Here is a 23,043-nt window from a genome sequence, read left to right on the forward strand (position 1 = left end):
TCATTCCTATTGATAACTCATTTCTGGGGACACTACAGTTACTCAGAAGTGTGGAATATGTTTTCTGCAGTTACACAGAGGAACTTTGGGCCAACCTAACTTTGTATCTAACTTTGTATCTAACTTTGTATCTAACTTTGTATCTAACTTTGGGCCAACCTAACGGGACGCAGGTGGCGCTGTGGGTTAAAGCCTCAGCGCCTAGGACTTGCTGATCGAAAGGTCGGCGGTTCGAATCCCTGCGGCGGGGTGCGCTCCCGCTGCTCAGTCCCAGCGCCTGCCAACCTAGCAGTTCGAAAGCACCTCCGGGTGCAAGTAGATAAATAGGGACCGCTTACCAGCGGGAAGGTAAACGGCGTTTCCGTGTGTGGCTCTGGCTCGCCAGAGCAGCGATGTCACGCTGGCCACGTGACCCGGAAGTGTCTCCGGACAGCGCTGGCCCCTGGCCTCTTAAGTGAGATGGGCGCACAACCCCAGAGTCTGTCAAGACTGGCCCGTACGGGCAGGGGTACCTTTACCTTTACTTTACCTAACTTTGTATATCTCAGGGATGAACCCTGTCATTAGAAACAGATCCTAGGAATGAACCCTGGCAGAAATTAAATCCTAGCACTAACTTGCAGAAATTAAATCCTAGCACTAACTTGCAGAAATTAAATCCTAGCACTAACTTGAGCATTGATAAATGCTGAGTAGCACAGGGCTATTTACTGCTTGATAGATTCCTGGATATGAAAGCTTCTGTTAATTCAGTCTAAAATTACACTGGCCTCCATTTGACTCCACTGCATGAAACTGTTGGCTCAGTTGGTTATCTATTATCACCCTTAAATGCTTGTTGGCATCATGACTGCATAGCCAATTATCCAATATCTTGTCAAGGGTCTCTGACCTGAACCTAATTTTCAAAGCTATCCCTCATTGCCCTTGCAATGTCCCTCTTGTCCACCATATGTTCCTAGTCATTTGGATTTGCCTGCAGCCAAGCCTTATATAGCTCGGAGAGGCCATTGTAGGGCCTGCCAAAACCATACAAAAAGCTCGCAAACACATTGAGGTGTCCCACACTTTCTGGAACATAAATTACTGTTACAAAAATGTCCTTTATTTCAGAACCTCCTTGTTTTCCACAAGACAACTGTCTAGCTTCCACTCTTTAAGCTTGTCATTTCTTCCAAAGACACCTTCATCCTCTACAAAGGCTCAAAGCTTTTCACAAAGAACACAAGGGCATAATAAGTACCTTGCTGGTTCAAATCAAAGGTCTACCTAGCCAGTCCATCATTCTGCCTCAGAATGTGGGCAGCCAGGTGTCTCTGACAAACTCACTAGACAAAAAAAATTGGCAACAATCATACCCTTCAGTTCGTTTCCAAACAGCTGGTATTCACTTAAACTAGGGATGCAGGCTCAAAACATTGGAATCAGTTTTGCAATCATGGGTAACAGCTATCAAAAGTAAGCTAAGCTTGAACTCATCACCATACTCGTGGTAATTCATATCATTAGTTAATGAACCACTCTATGAATAAGTATTTTTTCTTCATCCTAGACCAAATACTTCCTTGAGCAACTTTGTGTTCTGTTATTATGGGAGAAGGTGGACAATTTCTCTCTCTCCATTCTCTTCACATCATTCATGATTGTATAAACTTTAGCTTGTGCCCTCTGAGTTGTCTATTTTCTAAGCCAAGTAAAGTATTATTTCATTTTTATAGGACTCTTGACATCCCCAATTAGCTCTCTCATGTCAGGTTGTTTTGTCTTTGCTTGACCCTCATTTAGAGGCTTCCATCTTCCATTTTAAATTCATAAGACTGAGATATGAGTTATCCTCCATCTTACTGCATTTGGCTCTTCCCTTTCCTGTCATCCATTTATTTGTGGTGGTTTTCTGATGCTCTTTTAATCAGATTGTAATAGCATGGTGGTTCACATTCCACCTACGCATGAATTCCTGGATAATATCCCAGAACACACTGTACTGAGATCTGGCACAGTGCCTTCTGGGTAATGACACCTCCATTCACTTTTTGGGAAGAAAGTGGAAATGGCTACACATTTTGGAAAGATGATCTATTCATCCATTATGATTAAAAATCATTAGCGTGGTGATTATTAAAGGTGCCCTTGTTCAGAGGTGCATGCCTCCTAGGGTTACTGCAAGGTAGAAGGGGGAAATGAAAATGGCAGGGAATTGTACTGGCTTTGCACTTGTCAGAGGCCCAGATGCGACATAACACTAAGCCAAACCATGACTTAGAGCAGGTGTCCCCAACCTTTGGCCGTCCAGATGTTTTGGACTACAATTCCCATCATCCCTGACCACTGGTCCTGTTAGGCAGGGATCATGGGAGTTGTAGGCCAAAACATCTGGAGGGCCGCAGGTTGGGGATGCCTGACTTAGAGTGAATAAGCAAATGTGCAGGTTCCCAAAGAGAAGACTGGCCACTTTGCTTTTTCTCTGGTCCTGCTGCTGCCATGCTGCTGTGAGCTGAGCAATGTTAGTAGAGGAAACCTCCAAAGCAAAGGCACTAGCTTCCTGTGCCCTTCACAAAAGAGACCTTATAGTCATAGTTTACAACTCAAGTGTCAAAGAACAGTGTGGGAAATGGCTTTGGAGCTGTCCTCTCACTTTCTTATCTGCAAAATGCTTGGTTTTCTTCTTGCTTGGCTGCACTGGTTCTCCTTTCCGACAAACAGAAATGCAAGACAATCCCACAGAGGGGCTAGCTAATAAGCTTCAGCTCCTTGTGTTCCCTCTCCATTAACTTTCTCCACTCCTTCTTTCCCAGGCATCCTTTCATTTTGTATAAATATTAAAACACTTTTTAAATGGTTGCTTAACAAAGGCCCTTTTTAGAAAGCTGTAACCTGGCACAGTTCCTGGATAGCTGAAGGGAGTTGACCAGCTATCAGCACAGCCATAATGCTGCTGAGTGATTGTATTTCAGAAGCTGCAGAGTCATCGGGAGAGACCTGAGCCAAAATCCAGCAAGTAGAATGTTTTTGGTGGGCTCAGATTTTGTTCTGAGCCAACGTTTAATGTTTTTTCTCAGAACCATCTGACTGCTTTTGCGGCTGTGAGGGAGGAGATACGTACAGCAGTATCCCATATCCATTTTAGAAGAATCTGTAGAAGATAACAACTTAACTCAGAAGAAGTGTAAAACATGGTTTACCACTAAACTTGAATGAACAAAACCTTACTTTGATGTTCAAACCAGACCAAGAAACAAGTCTTAATCCCTAAAGGCAAGTTTACACTAGCAGTTTTTTGGATGTTACCATATGAAATGCACCCCTAAGACTGGAAATATTGTGCATTCCCCAGAGACAGAACACCATTGGTGTGCCTGGTTTTGTTTGTGTGTGTGTGTTTGTGTGTGTGTGTGTGCACGCGCACATGTGTTTTAAAGCTGGGGAACAGATTTTGCTCTTAAGACATGCTGTACTCTTAAGTGCTTGGCACAGAACACGCTAACTAGCTAGCTATACTATTGCAACATCAAGTTATACTGACATAGCAAATATGCTAGTGCACAAGCTTAGAGAAGTAGCATTATTTAATGCTTAAAAACAGCACCATGTACTGGTTTAAAAGATCTATGGTAGTTCAAAACATCAAAAGAAAATCTATACAAATGGTCACTATGCACAGCTCAGAAGAGGGAGGAAAAAGTTGCTACTACCAAGCAAGAAACACAATTTATGTGAAGCTTGTCACTTAACTCAGGGGTCACAAACACAATGCCCATGAGAACCAATATGCCCACCAGTTCCTTCTATGACACCCTTAAAAGGTATCAGTAAATATCCCCTCAAAAACCCATAATGTATGAGGGACTATTTGCTCTTATTGCTCACTTCCTGATTGCAGCAGCTTGGTCTGTCCTGTATTCTCCCACAGGAGCCATTTTATGTTCTGTCACACCCCCATGGCAGCCATTTTGTGACTGGAACCCGCAGCCTTAAACCCTTTCTTCTTTTTAAAGAATACCATTTTCATACATTAATCCCTTATTACGCTTTCCTTTCTCTCTGTGTTCTGCAACTCTCTCTCTCTCACACACACACGCACAGAGAGAGTTTATGTTTAGTGTATATGAGATCATAATATGGACAATTTCCTCAACCAAGGAACAGGTGCTAGAATGGGACTCCTAAAACCAGTGGGAGAAACAAAAGGGGTGTCTAGAATTCAGGTGTCATATCATATAGCATACAAAACACCACAAAGAATCACCATTTATTTAGACTACAAAGGGGAAATGGAGCTGGAAAGGATAAAGAAACACTGCATAATTAAGGAAACTACTATGCCTATCTTGTGTAATGGACCAATGATTAAAGGTGTATATTTTGTAAAAGCTTACTGAAGCTGTAGTGAGAGAAAAATATGTACCTGCAACACTAGAGGACCTTCTCCCGAAAGAGACAGGAACCAAAGTATTTTCCAAATAGGATACTTTAGTATCTAGCAAATACCTTTGACAAACTAGACTGCTACATTGACTAGATTTATCACACCCTTTGGGAGATTTTGTTTTCAGCGCTTACCATTTGGAATTGCGAGTGCTTCCTAGATTTTTTAAACAAAGATGACAGAAGTCCTGAGAGAGATAAAAGGAGTAATTGTCTTCCTGAATGACATTCTAATACAGAGTACATCAGTGGAAGAAAGACCATGACAAAACACTGGTCACTGTCAGGAATAAGATCCATTAATCCTGACTCAATATAAACAAGGAGAAATGCATTTTTCATCAAGGTGAAGTTGAATTACTTAGACAACTAATCACACAACATGGGGCAAAGCCATGCCTAGAGATGGTAAATGCCATCAAAGAACTGAAAGCACTGAAGGCTACAGAACTGAGACAATTTCTGGGAATGCTGAACTATCTAGGTTGATATTTGTACAATACTTCAAAAGAGAAACAACCACTACACCAATTATTGAAACCCACTACTTCCTGGTTTTGTGGATCAGTTCTGTGGGCTGCCTTTAAAAATATAAATGAGATTATCTCCAACAAGCCTACAATGGGTAGCACTGATGCAAGAAAGTACAGATTTAGAAGGTGTGCTATTACAATTGCATGGTTCAGAATGGATGCCAGTCACATTCTGCTCTAGAACTCTAACCAGAGCAGGAAAAAATATTATCAAAATTTTTTTTTGCTAGTGTTTCTGCATGCAAAAACTTTTACAGATACCTATGTGATCTGCCTTATTTCAGATTCGCAGACCATAATCCCTTTGTGACCTTGATTAAAGAAAAAAACATGTAGCAGAATATATTACAAGAAAACAATTGATCATAGCAGACACCTTGTCACAAAGTCCCACAAGAGCCTGATTATATTCTGCTGAGAGTGAACATGGAATACTTAACAGAAACTGATGATATCTTCTTCCTATCACTGAGAAGGTGCAATCACCAAAAGCAAACTCTGGGGCTTGCATAGTAGAACTAACAGCAATGTTACTGTCACGACTACTACTTACTCTGAGTTATTTGGAAGCTGTCAAGGTAAATGACCAAAGACCTGAACTATCAAGTAGTTTAACAGCACTGATGTACTGGTTGTTTATTTAAATAAGGAAGAGATGTTGTGTGGATAGTGTCATTCTCTGGTTTGGTCAATAGGTGGCATTGTACTTAGTTAAATCTTCAAGAGTTTCCTTTGTTGGTTCTGTTCTTGTTGGAGACAATGATGTTCTTATCTAGCTGCCTGACTGGGAAGCCCTCTAAGCCTTCCATGACATGTGATAACAAATCTATTTAGAATAATGCTTATACAAATCAAAACTAATTATTATGTGCAAAGACGAAACCAAACCAAAGGAGTTGCTATGGGAGTGAAAAGAGGGTTGTGCAAACTAACCTTGCATGTCTCCATGTTATACTAATTAATTCATTACTTAGAAACATATGAGGTCAGCGCTTAAAGAATGTGTGAACCTTCCTAAGTGTTGCACCACAATAAAGACACCGTCAGTTTTTCCTCCTCTGAAAGAAATTGTCCTCTTACCGTAAAATGTAAGTAAAGTGGGGGAATCTCTCTTCATACCTGAAGATTAGGAAACTAGGTCTGTTTCTGCAGAGGCTTTCAACTTATTAAGCTAAACAAGATAAGCTTTATAGAGGAAATGCGGTGCTCAGAGTGAAAATTCCTCCCATTTTACTGAACAGCTGCATGTGTAGTTATCAAACATGACCCTAAGTTAAAAGAATAATCATTTAGGAGCTGTTTGCCAAATAAATCCAATGACAGATGAGGCTGATTTCCCAGCAGTGGAGGAGACACAAACCAGGCTCAAAACCGCAAATAAAATCTGAGCATTTCTCATTAATGCAGGCACACCTCATTTATTGTGCTTTGCTTTAATTGTGTTTCACAGATCTTGCTCCTTACAAGGATGCAGGTGCACTTGCAAGCAGCCCAGCCACATCCCAGGGAAGGAAGCGCCCTGCTACCACAATTCTTCTGGCTACAGGAGTGGAACTGGCTAGTGCTGGACTTGGGCTTTCCCCCTCCTGCCCCTGATGACGGGGGCGGGGGGGACAGACGACGACCCGGCTTAGTAGCCTACAGCACAGAGAAAACAGAACTTTTATATGCACTAGGAAACAAAATGAAAAAATATTGCTTTAATGCAATATTTGCTTTATTGTGCTGGCCTAGAACCAAATCCATAATATCTCCGCGGTACATCTGTATCTCCTTCCTTCTCTGTGGCATTCTTTGTTTTGCAGCTACTTTTTAGCTCAAGGGGCTGGCTTAGAGCAGGATGGGAAACCTGTGGCCCTCCGGATATTGTTTGACTGTGTAGCAAGACACCCCACTGTATACTTTATATATGGAGGACCAGATTTTATTTCTCACTTATTCACTTTCTAACCACCAAATATTAGCATTAGTAAACTGTATAGTTCTGATAACTGTATCCCAGAAGCTATGGTATGATAGATGTGGTACAAAACCATCTAGACACTCTTTTATAATTAAATATATTTATTTATTATAAATATAGAGGTATAATAAGATGAGTTTTATAATTCAGTTTGTTACTATTGCTTTAAGACATACTTATATTTGCTCTAATAAGGTTCCTGTATCTTTACATAACAGTTATAAAGGTTTACATAAGGCTGACTGGTAAAACTTAGTTCCTAACCCTATTTAACTTAATACTGCTTAGTCTGTCTTCCCAGTCAATCTCACTACCAAGTCCTTTGAGACAGGCTTGCAGGCAGTTCTCACTCTGGACAGCTCCAGAAGCTCCTTGCTGAATTCCCCTCATTCCTTAATGCCCTTATATGGCCTCATTGCCAATCTTCAGTTTATGTACTGATCCAGTTCTTTGGGGGCAGACTATCTTTCCAGCTTGGATAGCCTCTAGCCTGTCTTCCACCTGCTTCAACTCCCCCCCCTTCATCTTTGCCCCCTGTTCTTCACCCCTCATCATTTGTCAGCTTCAACAGTAGTAGAATAGACCTATTTATTTCCCAGCCAGCCTATTCTTCAATGAATCAGATTTGATTCATTAAATCCCTCCCTCCTCATCAGCCCACTTTCCCCATCCAATAAGTGACCAATAAATTCTGCCCTATATGCCAATCAGAAATGTAGTTTTCCAGTTGCAGGAAAATGGGATGGCTTATTCCTCAGTAACTACCATATCTTTCTGGTTTTACATGAATATTTTTATTTGTTATGTCTGTGTCTCATTCTTCCTCCAAGCTGCTCAAGGAAGTATACTTGGGAGGTTGTCTGGTTTCTCCTTGCATCACCACCGTGAGGAAGTTTAAGTCCATGCATAATAGCTAAGCAGTGATGTAAACCCAGATCTCCCCAGTCACAAAGGTCAGCTACATATTATGTGCATAATCTGCTATTGGATCACTTGTTATTTAAAAGACAAAATGTAGATGGGGGAGGGCTGCCAATTTATTTGAAGCAGAGTATATGCATACAACTTTCCTCCTGCACTGTTTTCCTAAAATTATCTCCCCAAGCAAGAGGGAAAGTGCCTATATTTTCCCCCATGCAGGGCAAATGCAGCTGTGTGAAAGATTTTGATCAGGAAAAAAGTGCAAGGAGAGACGTATAAAAATACACATCTCATGTACTGCTCCAAAGAAATAGGCAACCTTCCCCACCCACACCCCTTGTTCCTGTGCCCCCATTTAAAAAAATTGGGAGATCATGATAGCTGGCTCCAAGCCTAGAGATCGATCTAGCCACACTACACCACACTGGTTCTGACTGGTGTTAACAGCCTTTTTTCTTCTCAATGAACATCCTTTCCAAAGCAACCTTCTGCACTGAAGAAGTTGTCTTATGCCTAATATACAAGATACAGATACAGCAGAGATGGAGGTAGTAGAGAGTGCTATGGATCAACATGAGGGCAGATTTACAGAGTTATGAAGGAGCCCAGAACTGACATAGCACAATGCAGGCTTGTGTTTCCCCGCAAATCTGAAAATTTTATTTTAGAAATCTGTAAGAAATCATGGAGTATGTTTACTATTTTTTATGTTATCGTGATTTTAAAAGGATTTGTTGCAACACAATATTTTAGTTTATAAACCACGTTGTATAACTTATATAAAAGTAGGGAATAGATAGGGGGAAAGTTAATAAACAAATGAACAAAAGAGCCCTTGTAAGCATATGTATGCTTGGCAGTGGGGAGGGCGAACTAATTATGTAAACAAATATTCCACCTACAAGTTAGTGTAGAACTCACTATATGATTGATTAGAGCAGGCTAAGCGCCATTTGGATAAGCCAACAATTTGTGCTACCAAAAACTAAAGGGAATTTAGTACAACAGGGGGGAAATCAGATACACTTGCAGGCCCAAGCAGGATTCAACATGTTGTGAAACTTTCGGCTGACAAAGGAGAAGCAGCATGGGATGACAGGTCAGAAACTACTATATGGAAGAGAGTCTCCTAGCTTGTGGGAGGTGGGAAGAAGAGAAGATGTTGTGTGTATCACATTATGGCTTCACTGCATGGTGTGTTTGTGGATCCCACGAACAGGGTAGCTGAAAAAACAATCCGGCAGACGTATTCGACTCAGTTTCCAGTAAACGTATTACCTATTATTCTTGAACATACGTGATAACTTTAAAGCACATTCAAAGCACATTCTTTCTCTCAAACAATTCTGGGCACTGTAGTCTACCCCTCACAAAATCACAGAATTACAAGTCCCAGCAGCCCTTAAAACCCACAGTGCACAGAATTATTTGAGCTGGCAGTGGGTGGGGATGTGCTTTAAATGTAGTATCCACACTTTGCATTCTGAAATCCTGTACTGGATAGTGGAGCAGCTGCTTTCACAGATTTTGTTTTTACACATTTATTTACTTCCGTAGCATACTCATAGAAATAACAATGACAACAAGTATTTAGCAACACTGTGTCCCTGGTGCTCAGGTATCCTTTACAATCCTGTCACCCTTGTTGTAAGTGACTTCCTAATCAGTGGCGTAGCGTGGGTTGTCAGCACCCGGGGCAAGGCAAGTAATTTGTGCCCCCTAACCCGTGGATTTGCGTCCCCTAACCTGTGGATTTGCGCCCCCTAACCCTAACCCCCAGATGTTGCGCCCGGTGCAGCCGGCCCCCCCTGCACCCCCTACGCCACTGTTCCTAATGAAAAGTTAATGTGGAGATGTGAGGAGATAATTCATTCGGGCCAAAACAGGTGGAATTCCCACTTATCATCAGTAAGTACGCACTGTCACACAAATGATAACACCAGGGGCAAAGTATAATTTACACAGCCCTCAGAGGGAGAGTTTGAGTTTCAGCCCACTCTTGCTAGTGCTATTTGGTGTGTCCAGCTGCCTGAAGAGACTGAGAGAGCAAATCCCAACACAGAAGCTGCATTCCCTTAGAGGCCATTCATATACGGTATGTTATTTTCCCCAGCTCTCATGGTCATTTTTATTGCTCAAACAAGTGACCTTGAAAATAAATCAACTGCCATGTAGTAAAGGATTTGGAAGGTTGAATCCATCCAAACAAGTCATTCCACAGTCACTGAAAAGCCCCAAGTGAGTTTATGGCATTTGTTGGATGATGGTGCCCATCACCTGCAACTTTTCCATGCCTTTCACTAAGCATGAATGGAGAGCAAGGCTAGTTTGTGACTGCCTTGCAGTGGAAGTATAGTCGTGGGGTGGTGCAGAATTCTGAATACCTTTGCAATTCTTTGTTTACTTCAACAAGTACAAGTCATTTTATTATGGTCAATTACCAGTATCAAGACAAAAACACAAATACTCAGAGATAGCGAGATAGCGTTCTGGGTCAAATCCGATATTCCCGCTGAGGGTTCTGCAATTGGTTCAGAGAGTCTGCCTCTGTATTCTTCCTCTGTCCTATTCTCCGACAACCCCCAGGCAAAGAACAGCTCCAGCTGCCAACAAGTACTTGTGTCATGCACTTAAAATTATCATCACCCCAAAATGTACCACAGCATCAGCACATGACCAGTATTGTTATTAGTAGAATTTGGCAGGATGCAAGGAATTTTGCGGTGATGTGATAAACGAGCTTGTAATTTTTTATTATTTTGAATTTTTTTTATTTATCATATGTTTCACTGTATTTGCATATAGTGTTGCATGCCACCTTGACATTTTATATGTGTGGGTGGTATATATATATTTTTCAGAATACGTAAATAAACTCTATCCATCCATCTGCTGGGTCCAAGTTCCCTGAGATTTTAATTTTAGCTCCATCGTGCAACAAAGCCTAGGCATTGCCTCATCTTGCCGTACTGCAAAAAGCCTGTTTGGATCAGCTTGCACAAAGCACACACATGCTAAATTAACTAGGAGTGGAGATAGAAGAAACATTTTTAGAGTAGTTGGGTTAGTTTGGAAATGCCCTCACTGCTCTCAGCCCCATCTCTCTCCTCTCCAAGGTCAAGCACTTTATGGGGGGGAAAAAAACTAGTTCTGCTAGTTTGCAGCAGAAGCCAACAGCATATAGTGTTAAGCGGACAGCACCCATGACAACACGAAAAGCAAAACAAAACCCTATCCCCAGAGCAGCATTATGCATCTTCTTTTAAAGTTTCCTTTCTTCTTTTAATACATCAATGGTTAATGGATAAACATACATGTAGGAGGCTTTGAAAATTAGAAAAAAGGGGAGAGTCCAGATGACACACAGAGGAGGAAAGGGACAAAACCGAGAACTAAGACAGCACTTGATGTTGTAAGTTTACCCACCAGCCATTTCAGTAGCAAAGCCAGGAGACACTGGACTCGTCCTTTGGCGGAGGAACCTGTCCATGTGATCCACTGTGAAACCTGTTTTAATAAAGCACCCACCTTCCACTTCAGTGTCAGCCTTTAGTTACCCTGCTGTCTATACATGATGCCCAGCACTTCCTTTGCCCTGTAACAGTGGTGTAAAAATCAGTCCTACTGGGTAAAGTGCCCCACTCCAACTGAAGTGAGAGCCTGCTGCATTGCTTTCACACAATGGATAGCCGTTCCAGAATGAATGACTATGAAGTAGTTACTTAACAATTAAATAAGCTGCTTTATTTAATATACCTTATGAATATACAGCCCTAGCTCTGAATCCCCCAGGAGTTGCAGCTATATGGGTTTTAAACTGACCCACTTGTTAAGCAGTTGGACACGTTGAGATATGGTCTTGTGTTCATCCCTCCCCATTTCTTTCAGCCAGCCAAAGATTCAGATAACAGAGGTAAATTGTTCTTGAAGTGTCTGCCTTTGATCTGCAGACTTAATCTGTTGCAGAGGAGAAGAGAGCACTTATTCGTGTGTGTGTGTGTGTGTGCGCGCGCGCGCGCACGCAGTGAGTGTGTGGAGCTTTGAACTCGCTCACCACTTATTGCTAACTATGGATAGAATTCTTATTTTGGAACTGAATCTAAGACTGTGCACATATTACAGGCTTAAAACACAACTAGGGTGTTATTTTTCCTCAATTAAGATTGGAGCCAGTTCCAGGGGGCGGGCACAGAATACATGGAATACTTCATAGGAGAGATACAGGAGAGATCTGGATTGTGGCTAATATCGTGTGTCCACTGTTTCTCAAACCAGCGGTGGGAGCACACTGGATTCAGAGCAAAAGGGAGTATGTACACAGCCAAAAATCTCTGCTCAGTATATACTTGAGCAAATCACTGTTTTTCAAGCTTCAGTTCCCCCATCTGCAACAAGGCCACAGTACGTAAGTACCTACCCTTTAGGACTGTTGTGAGGGCAAAGCAACAACAGAGCTAAAATTGGCACAGATTATAATTGCTTCCAGGCATTGCCACGTTACAACAAGTGTTGAACTGTGTGAAAAGTGGTTGCTATGCTGTACACCCCTCTCTTTCTTATTCCTTTTAAGACTTCTAGAGCTACTTGTGCTTTAATGCAAAAAGAGTTCTTCTGTGTTGGGAGTACAAGGACAGGAGCCAAGGGTTCTTACACATGTAATCACCCCCGGATGTTTTATTTATTTATTATGCACTTCGAAAGGCAAGATATGCCTCTTAAGAGGTAAATTGTACTGAAATCAACACAGCTTAGTTTTTGAATGATGCATTGGATCAGGATGTAGAAGCATTACATATTTTATACATTTGTAAGGCTAACAATAGCAGCACTAGCAAAAGCCAAGCCCTTTTCCCTCTTGGGGAGGAGTCATTGGTAGATTCAGATAATTAACCCTGGATGAATCTCCTGCTAGGGTTCTCCTCATTGTTTCGAGGGAGACTTGAGGCAGCACAAAACTAGACTTCTTCTGATCTCAGCTGTTAAATGAAGCAGGTGTAATGTAAACATTCAAATGCCACTACTGCCCCTCTCCTTGTAGCAGCTACTATGCCACCATGCATGCTATCACTTTGGAAAATAAAATGTCAGGTGTTAGGAAGTACTGAAGAAGAGGCCACCAATCATAAATTTTAGAATTGGGGATGGGTGTCATGGTCAGCTCCGGCTGAAAAAAAGCCCACACATTACAGATGTTTGGGATGAGGGTGCTCTGGCTAAAAGCAAGTGGCTTGTCTAAGGTCACCTAATGAGTTTGAGGCAAAGATTAGATTTAACTGCAGAGTCTACAATGTAGACTTCTTCGGTCTGCAACGCTATCCCAGCTCTCATATCTGTGTGTACACACAGCCCTGCAATCCATCCGTTATGAGTAACTTGGGTGCAGATGTCTCCACAGCCAGTTTCAGTTCAGCCTTGTACATTGTGGTCCCCATTGTCCCAGTCAATTGGACACTTACAGCAGCTTGCCCAAGACAGTACTCAGATGCATTGTCAAATGTGTTGGCAGGGGGAACCCTAGAGCTAACAGAACATGGATGTTGTAGGTCAGAGGGGCTGATATGTACATAGGAGAAATACAAATCTGTGTTATATCTGCCTCTGGCTATAGCAGACATTTTTATGAGCATTCCAGCAACCATAATGATGCATATCTGTATGCAGTTCTCTCCCTCCCTTTCCTATTCTGCTGCTTTCTTTATCATGTATGGTGTCTGACTAAAAAGGAAGTATGAATTATGTACAGCTGTCACTCTTCCTCTGTCTGGAATGCATCCCACCATTGCCCCTCCTAGTTTCTCCAGCTCAGAAACAGGCTGAAGCAGTTCTCAACAAGCTCGAGTGGTTGACTTTGCAAGCAAACAGCGCTTGGACCTTCACCTGACATACCCTCTTATAGCCTCCAATGCCTTAACCACCACCACAATCCAGAAACTAACCACTGGCAGGCCTACATTTGAACTCCTGAATGCATGAAAAGGGAGCTTTGGAATGTTGCACAGGGGTGGAGAGAGGTACCCAAAAGTAAGAGGTAGGGTCCCCTCTGTCACTTGCCTACAATTTACGACACCGTTGCAGGCCACCATCACAGAAAAACCCCAAAGTTTTCTTCCCAAGTTAAAATTTGTAACATTCAGTGAATTGTATAATTATCCCATCCCGAGAGCTGCCAATGGAACCTCCACTCACAAAGGTGGTTGTTGCCATGGGGAAAGTGAGGTGAAGGTGTCACTTTTTGCTCAGGCTATTTCCAATAGATAAAGAATTGGCACCAATGGGAGATTTTTTTCTTATTATAAAAAAGTCAAAGGGGTTGCCGTGTTAAGTCTCTTGCAGTGAAAACAATCAAATAATATTGAGGCACCTTAAAGATGAGTAACATTTATAATGGCTTTCGTAGACTTAAGCTTGCATCTTCAGATGCATTTAATGAAGTGGCCTTGGGTCAGTGGAAGCCTCTGCCAAGACTCTTTGATTGTTTTTCATTGGGCATGGAATGCTGTTGGACGGGGCTGGGGGACAGGATGGGAAAGCCTGTGGGTGGGGAATTAAGTCAAGTATTTCAAAGAGCATGGCTGGTTGCCTAGAACACTGAAGGAGGAGCACTCCATACTGCAACATTTTATTCCAGGTTCAAAACATTTTCCGGCCATTTAATGGTGCCCACTAAATCCTTGTAGAATGCCTCAAGGAAAGAAACAAAGAGTTGGAAATACATTGTTTTGTTACACTGAAAAGAGGGAGGAAAATGAGATCACATGAAAATGAAATGCAATATATAGAGACTGTGAGAACTGCATTAAAGTTTTAAATCAGTCATAGGCAAACTCGGCTTTCCAGGACCAGTGGTCAGGGATGATGGGAATTATAGTTCAAAACATCTGGAGGGCCGAGTTTGCCTATGCCTGTTTTAAATGAATCTAAAATAACAACAGTGACAATTCAACAAGTAGTGTTAATGATATACAAACATGCTAGCATTGGTAAGTCAATTATCCACCTACATGTGTTAAGACTACATTCAGGCACAGATGATAGAAATGAATTTCTGGATGTTATGCACACCAAATTGGTTATATTTCTCAGTCTTAAAAAACCCAGAAGTTTGGCTATGTGTTCATTCTGCAGAGCTTCTAAACATTTTTTAAAAACCCAATAATAAAGCAAAAGCTTCATATAAAAGGGCATAGGCTTTGATGTGAAAAAAAATGAGCTGTTTGCCACTTATTATCTGAGTTTTTTAAAAAACTGACTAGAGGTGTGCTTTTGTACAGGCATTGCAGGGCAAGGGAGCGTTCAGTCTATAAAGGCTAAGGGAAGACAGCAACAAAGTCAATCAGCCCAAGAAGCAGACACTTGAAAAAAAAAGTAGCAGACTCAGAATAATGATCGCTGTGACCAGGGCGAGGCCCCGCTGTTGCAGGAGGAGAGGCGGCAGCACGCACATGAGACAGCACACAATGAAAAGAGTCACAGCAGGAGGGACGATCATAATCTGTCCTAAAAGCAATTTTTAAAAAGGGACTGCCAATTTTATTTTGCCATTGCAAAGATCTGAAGATTGCTGAGGAAAGACTTATGTGGTAAAAATGTAAGTGCCTATTATTAACTTTTATATATTCCACATCTCTAAAATTGTGCTAGATTATGAAGTAACCAGAGGCATATGTGCTGAAGAAGAAAAACGCCACCATGAATAACAAGGTGCCATATTTGAACAAAGGGAGAAGGACAGGAGAGTTCACTTCCCTTTGTCCATATGAGCCCCCTAGGGTAGCTTTTTGCCAGTGAATGATGTTGGGACCACAACTCCCATCAGCCCCAGCCGGCACAGCTGGGAATTGGAGTCTGACAAAATCTGGAGGGCGTCAGATTGGCACAGGCTGCCCTAGGATGAGGCATGTTTTGGCCATTGTTATTCAGTAGCTTCTTGCCTGTGAAATTTGATAGGCATGGCTGGGAGAGCTAGCAGGATGTTCCAGCTCTGATTACAGTCATGCCTCTTCTACTGCACCTCTCATCATCTCCCCTGCAGCAGCTTCTACCCCACTTTGCTCAGCCCCTTCTCCTGTCTCTATCACTGTTGCCACCACCGCCAGGCTTCAACATCTGCTCTCACTTCCCTAGGGCAGGCACACCTTGGTTAGACTGTGCTTCTCCCTAAATAGATTGGATCAGCTCTAGAGAGTGCCAGTGCCACCTTCTACCTGAAGGAGGGGAAGAGATGGGAAAGGGCAGAGGAGAGGAGGGGAGAGAAACCGCCCCCAGTTACCCTACATCTTCTGCACCAGAATCAGGGCACCTCAACTCCATCACTTATGAGAGGAGGGAAGAGGATGTTTTGCAGGACTTCGACTTTCCATTCTGGGTATGGTAAAATTTGCAATAGCTCATTCAGAACTGTAGGATCGGTGTAACTGAGGGCACATCTGTGCTCAAGTTACAAAGATCCTATAGATCTGGATGAGACACTGCAAATTTCACCATACCCAGATTGGATGTCTAAGATCACTTCAGTTTACTGTGTCCACAAGAATTGCACATGCACCCTGCACCTTGTTTTAAGGTACTTCTATTGTTTCTCAAACCAGCTCCACACTGATTGGGGTCCTTAAGCTGTCCCTAATTTGTTTCTAGCCAAGGTGTGAGCACCTTTTAATGTGAACACACCCTTACAGCACAAGTTTAACCAGGTTTACTCAGAAGGAAGTCCCCATGATTTGAATGGGATTCACCTGCAGGTATGTACGCTCTGAATGGCGGCTTTCCTTCTCTTGGATATAAGACCACATCACACGGTAAAGCATGTGCGTCATTCAAGCTGTGAAAAGCAAGTTTTCAGAAGCCTCAGCACAATATTCCAACCACTAGGAAGTTACATTGTTGACCTAAATTAACTCCCCACCACACAAAATAAAGCTGCTCCTATTGGATTTCTGCCTGTCCTGTAGCTCTTAAAGACACACCACGCTGTCAGGCTCAGGGCAGTGACTAAAAGCACATGATGAAGAAGCCTTGTCTGGATACAGGAACCAGTGTCTGCCACCTTGAATATCTATTTTAGGTCCAACAGAATCCTAACAAAGGGAGGGTGGAATGGAGGACTTTAGCAGTATCATTCCCCAAACTCAAAATAGAAGTGTTTCATGCCTTCATTGAATTAACAAGGTTTCAAACCTGTTTAGGATCAATGGTTTGCACTGAGACATGTAGGATTGTGGGAATACAGGCAGGAACTGGGATCTCCTTTCAGGTAGGCCCATCCTTCTCCTGTCAGCCCAAAGGACAGCATTGCATAGGACAGGACAGACATACCAGTGCAGGGTGTGGGACTAGACTCCACAATTAGAACTAGAGTGACAGATCAAAGGGTGGGTGCAGTCATCAAGAAAGCGAGCTCCAGGTGTGTCCAAGAGCTTCCTAACCTCTGGTGTTCTATCGTTAATCTCAGTGTAGTTCAAAGGCTATATGGCAACACCATCCAGTGTTGTGGATCTGCCACTATTCAGCAATCTCATATTCCAGAGATAGTAATCTCTGAGTATTGCAGAGATAGTCAAGCAGGTTAGCTGCTAATTGCGCCTTTGATTCCAGGAACTGTCCTTGTTCCCATTTCACGGGATGTCAAACAATGACAAGACTGAAACTAGCTCATGAGGGAGAAACCATTGGGACCAGCACCAAATGTATCCCAAGGTCTTAACTGAACACTTCCATCCCGCTCTTCACTGCAGCACTTCCAAGGTTGGAGAACAGTAAACGGTGCCTTTGACTTTACATTTGGGATCCACCATCACACCCTGATAATGCAGGGGTGGCTAACCTGTGACCCTCCAGGCATTACTGGACTCTAACCCCATCAGCATGGCCAATGGTCAGGGGTGATGGGAGTTGTAGTCCAGCAACACCTGGAAGGCCACGGGTTCTCCAGGTGTATACAATGCACCTGTCTCTGCGTAGATGCACTATATACTGAGAAGTTAAATTATTACTATTGGTGCACATGGTTCTACTCTGCACAATTTAATCCTCACAACATCCCTACGAGTTAGATTAGGCTAAGAGACAGCAATTGGCCTTAAGCCGCCCAGTGAGCTTTATGACTGAGTGGAGGTTTAAACTCTGGCCTCCCAGTTGCATTTAGCTGCATTTTGACATGGGTAATGAACTGATAATTATTTCCAACTGGTAAAATACGCCGAGTCCGTTGAGGCAGAATCACAAGAAACGTAAGGAAGAAAATCCCAAACTAGTCTCAGGTTCTTGTGAGAAACTTTCTACCTCTATTGTTTAGCCAGCACCTGAAAGAGGAAACAGTCTGACTCTGCAAGCAAAGGAAACTTTGTACCGTACTGGAACCTTGCCCTGGCGTTTGTGGCAGGGTGTTTACATGAATGGAATATGTCAACCTGATAGGGGGTCATAAATTACAAGCCACCTCTCCTAATCTCTGAATTGCAATCTAGGTCTCCAAATGCAGAGGTGAAAAACAAGCAGTGGGAGCAGCACTAAAATATGTCCAACTTCCATGTAAAGAGACCCACTTGGTTCCTTCCAAAACACTTTTGTGGGTGTGGCAAAGGAGAGCCTAGTAATTAAATGCAGCATAATTGTCACTGGTGCCATCAAGGAAACTGGAAGGATTTCAAGACTATAATTCTACTGAAGAGAGGTGACATCTTCCCATCTCCAACAGAGGCCTTCTGTTAGCTACTCGACTAGCAGGCATTACAGCAGCGCAAGCGTCTTTAGTTCAGTGGTACTGTGGGTGGTGAAAACTGCATCAGATGATTTTTTTGCCTGTCACACAGCTGTTGTAGGTGCAGCACCTTTCTCAGGATGACTCAGGAAATGCAGAGTGTGAACCCTGCTGTTGAAAGATGCTTGCTCCATCTCTCCTCTAACTCAATATGGGGAAATGGATAGTTATCAGTAGAGCATGGAAAGCTCAAGTTCAAATCCATATCCTGCTCAGCCATCAAGCTCACTAGGGCTGCCAGTGAGCTACTCCTATGCACCTGGGTGTAAATCCCACGACACCGAGGACTCATCCACAACTTCCCTTTGTCCCATAATAACTGAGTAGCTAGGACAGAGTGGCAAATAAAACCAACAGTGTTAACATTTAAGCAATCCCTCCTGCTTCCTCAACATAGTGCTAGGTTTTGATCAGGGCTGAGAAACCAGTGGCTCCCTAGATGCTGCTGGACTCCAGCTGCTATCATTCCTGATCACTGGTCATGCTGACTGGGGCAGATGGGAGTTGGGAGTCTGCTGGGCCACAGATTCCCTAGCCCTGCTGTACATAAATTGTGTGGATGGGAGAACTAAAGAAGGTTCACCTACTATTGTCCCTGACAGTATTATGCCCTATGGGGCAGCTTGGGAGAGGTGAGGGTGTTTTATTCCCTCAGGTTAAGCCAATTATTTAAGTGAGACAATTGTCCACAGAACCAGGGTTGCTTCCCTGTGTGGTGCAGTGGTTAGAGTGTTGGACGAGGACCTGGGAGGCCAGAGTTCAAATCCCCACTCAGCCACGAAGCTCACTGTGTAACCATAGGCCAGTCACTATCTCTCAGCCTAACCTACCCAACAGGGTTGTTGCGAGGTAAGATGGGGAAGATGAGAACCACACCACCCACCTTGAGATCCTTGGCTGGAATATAAATGTAAAATAAACAACATAAAAGCTGCGAAGGAGTAGTCCAGACTAGGTTGGTAAGGTTAGCATAATGTTACCATAGGTATAGTGGCTCCAGGAAGAATGATTGTTTTGCAGACAGCAGCAGGAGGCAAAGAACTAGTAGAAATTACTTACATAGTAAACAGCTGGAGAAACCGAGAGCAGTTTAAGCGCAAGGTATGGGGGATATTTGACTGAATCTCATGCTTGATTAAATCTATGGGGCAAGGCAAATTGCTGGAGAGGAGAATTCGTCTGCTATCTCACTTAGTCATTCTCAGTTCTGACTAACCTTTGTCTGGCCTGCGTATCTTGAGTGTGACCCAGACGAAACCTTTGAGCAGGTCCACGCCACCTTCCCAGAGAGGACGCTGTCTTGGTAACACAGCCCTATTATTATCATAAAAACTATTGGCAACAGTTTCTCCTTCTGTCTACGATAGTTAGCATATAAACCTACGGCACTGGCTGGCCTGACTAAGCCCGCAACCACCCCAACAAGGGCATATTCCTGGTTGAAGCATCTGAATCAACAACACAGCTGGGCTAACTCCTCCACTGCACTTTTTTGCCCGGAGCCATTTTATCACACGGTTTGATTAATGCAGCTGCACCCCCAAGAGTTAGAAGAGTTCGCACAACAAACAGGAGAGAGGGTTAGGAGTGGTGAGCTTTGATCTGGGAGGCCCTGAAGTTCCCATCTCACCTCACCCTTGAACTCCCCAGGGCTGGCTTCCACCAAGCAACTGTTTTCTCAGCCTAATGAGAGTAGCAACGCTGACTTACCTCGCCAGAACACTGCAACAATTTCCTAGATTAATGGGTGGCATCCAACTAACTTTTACTCACAGCAGACCTACTGGAATCAGTGAGCCTGAGTCACGTGCACTCATTTCTGTGGGTCTACTCTGAGTCAAACGTAGTTCAATACCGACCCTTCCCAATTCCCACACAATCGACCCAAAGGTTTCTCTCTACCACCTGACGCCCCTCTGCAGCGAACAACCTGTGCCCAGTTTCATTTCTCCCCTCGCCTACCTTTCAGCTCCGCGTAGTCCAGCATTGCTCCGTTGGTCCTGGGGGTCGAGTGGCTCTTCTGCAGCATCCTCATGCGGACCTGCTCCTGTACCCGGGCGCTCTTGAACCCCTCGGCGGCGTCGGGGGCCTCGCTCTTCCTGTCCAGCTGCTTGTCCGAGGGCAGCGCCAAGGAGCACACGCCATCCTCCGGCTGCAGAGCCGACAAGAAGAAGTTATTCTCCTGCATGCTGGCTGCTGGGCCAGGAGCGCACGTGAAAAACAGCCCGGCTCTTCCTCCGGGTCAACCCGCCCCTTCCCCGCGCCTGCCAGGAACTCGGTGTGGGCTGAGGGGAAGTTCCTCGCGAGGGCTTGGAGCAGCCCTTCCGCTCCTCCTGCGCCCTCTTCTCTGCGCCCAAATGGCGCGTTGACGCGCCAGGTAAGTTGCGCGCTTATTCACAGGTGAGTCTGTCGGGCCCTCCCTCTGACTTCCTTAGTTAGTATACAAAAAAAAAAGTTCCTTCATTCAGAGAGCGCGCCCACACATACACCCGCCTCCTCCTCCACGCCATCCCCGGTCTTCTTGCAAGCGTCGTTTGGTTTCCTGGGACTTTCCTTTCCTTCTCTGCGCTGGTGGTGACACACCTACGTGATTCCACCCCTCTCTCTCCCTAGCAACTGAGATCAGCCGGGAGGCAGAGCAGCAGGTCGGCCGCTTCCACCTTAAGCAGGTGAGGCGTTGGGCAAAGCGGTGCCTTTAAGGTGGAATTCCAAAGATGCACGAACTGGCCTGGCCTTGGCCCTGCCCTGCCCCACACCTCGCCCTCAGCTGTGTAAACTGGCAAAAGCGGTTATGGGTGCGGTGCCTCCAGGGTTCTTGAAGGGTGTGCGTTTGTGTGCCTAGAGATAGAGAGCTGTAGGCCGTGGTGCCATCCCGCTCGCCTCTCTTTTTGTTACACCTTCTCCATTCCGCGAAACAGAGCTCCCCCAGTTCTGGCAGAGCCCCGTGTCAACAAAAGTGCAGCAAAACAAGGAGCGAACACGCCTCGGCCGAACCCAGCTTTGTTCCCTCCCAGCTTGTGAAGTAACTTAACAGCCTGTACATTCCAAACACTGAGCTGCTGCCTTGGGAGCTGAGCGGGAGAAGGGATAGAGGCAGGCCAAAGTCCAGGAGCTCAATCCAGGCTCCTCCTCCTCCTGCTCACCCAGAGTCCCAGGAGGTACCTCTAGAGCATGCAGAGTGTGAGGCTCAGCTACACAGGCACATTCTGTGCCATGGCTGCAGCCAGGGAGAGACAGTGGGTGAGCAAGTCATGCCAGCTGTGGCCTTTCCTCCCCCGTCAATTTCTTCACCAGAGTATATAGGTAGCTGCCTTATACAGAGTCAGACCACTGGTCCATCTAGCTCAGTATTGTCTACACTGACTGGCAGCAGCTCTCCAGGGTTTTGGGCAAGTCTTCCCAGTCCTACCTGTAGATCAAAACTAGGACTTTCTTTGTAAAAGCAGAAGCTGTACCACTGAGCTTGGACATTGCTGACTAGAGGAGGTGGTGGCTGGGCTGGAAGGAATGTGGCAGGGGTTCCCCATTCACCACTTGGGGTCATAGATCACTGCTGAATCATACAGTTCCAGGGCTGCTCGCCCTACTATTAGGCAGGGTGTGGCACCTGCTTCAGGCAGCTAATTTAAGGTGTTGTCAAATGGCAGCAAATAGCCAGTTCCTTAAATTACAGTATTACTAGTATAATATTTTTACTTTCAGGGAGAGGCATTTGGTGATTTTATGTCTCAGGCGCAAAAACAATGTAGTCAGCTTTGGATGCTGTGCTGCAAAATACATTTGGACTAGCCTTGTAGACTGCAATACTAATGAAGGGGGAAGAGCCATTTCCTTGCATCTTAGGAGGGTATACAGCACTTGCTCAGTGTTGGAAGACTCTGGGGCAAAGCAAGTGTAGAGAGAAACAACGCCATTGTGGCAGAAATGGTGTTCTACACTGGGCAGAATCCTAAAACTGCACACACACTGCTCTCATCACCGTTCCACTGTGGGCTTGTCATCTGCCAAATCCCAGTATGTCCTTCATACAGATCCATGTACCCTTCCATAACCACCCCATAATGGGTTATTGATTCCTGTTCTTCCCACCATTAGGTTGTTACTTCTTGCTTTACAACTCCAAGCCCCCTAGACTCTTTCCTTATCCCTCTACTACTGTTGGTGGGATTCTTTTTCTGTTACTGGACCTGTTGCGCCCTGTCTACCATCTGTATAGCATTATGTCTGTTCCCTTCTACTTTAACAGGATAGCAAGTGAAATAGATGCAGACTGTGACCGTGCTCACAAGGGAAAGTCTTGTCCATTCTTCAAAACTTGAACCCTTAAGAAAAAAGATGCCTAACTCTTTAAAAAAGAATGCTCTATAGACCTTAGCAGTACACAGAATATACCATGTGAGAGCAAATGGGCCTAAGTATAGCCCATACATTTACTCTCTGTATAT

The 23,043-nt window shown here is 44.0% G+C and overlaps 1 protein-coding gene and 1 long non-coding RNA gene across 4 annotated transcripts in view; one reads left to right on the forward strand and one right to left on the reverse strand.

The window, feature by feature from the left end:
- Positions 1–23,043, reverse strand: part of PKP3 (plakophilin 3) — a 65,425-nt gene that overhangs the window by 20,875 nt on the left and 21,507 nt on the right. Inside the window, exon 2 of one of the 2 annotated variants that reach the window (XM_083756705.1) lies at positions 20,561–20,750. The exons of the other annotated variant lie outside the window; for it this stretch is intronic. Coding sequence (XP_083612831.1) covers positions 20,561–20,750 — 190 coding nt within the window. The remainder of the gene's footprint in view (positions 1–20,560; positions 20,751–23,043) is intronic. 2 annotated transcript variants of the gene reach the window in all.
- LOC310825371 overlaps positions 20,783–23,043 on the forward strand; it is a 54,215-nt gene continuing 51,954 nt past the window's right edge. The window contains exon 1 of one of the 2 annotated variants that reach the window (XR_014555219.1): positions 20,783–20,998. This is a non-coding gene — a long non-coding RNA (uncharacterized lncRNA). The remainder of the gene's footprint in view (positions 20,999–23,043) is intronic. The other variant, XR_014555220.1, reaches the window with a different exon arrangement.

This window comes from Podarcis gaigeae (genome assembly GCF_964106915.1).
Source record: "Podarcis gaigeae genome assembly, chromosome: 1".
Classification (NCBI taxonomy): Eukaryota; Metazoa; Chordata; class Lepidosauria; order Squamata; family Lacertidae; genus Podarcis; species Podarcis gaigeae.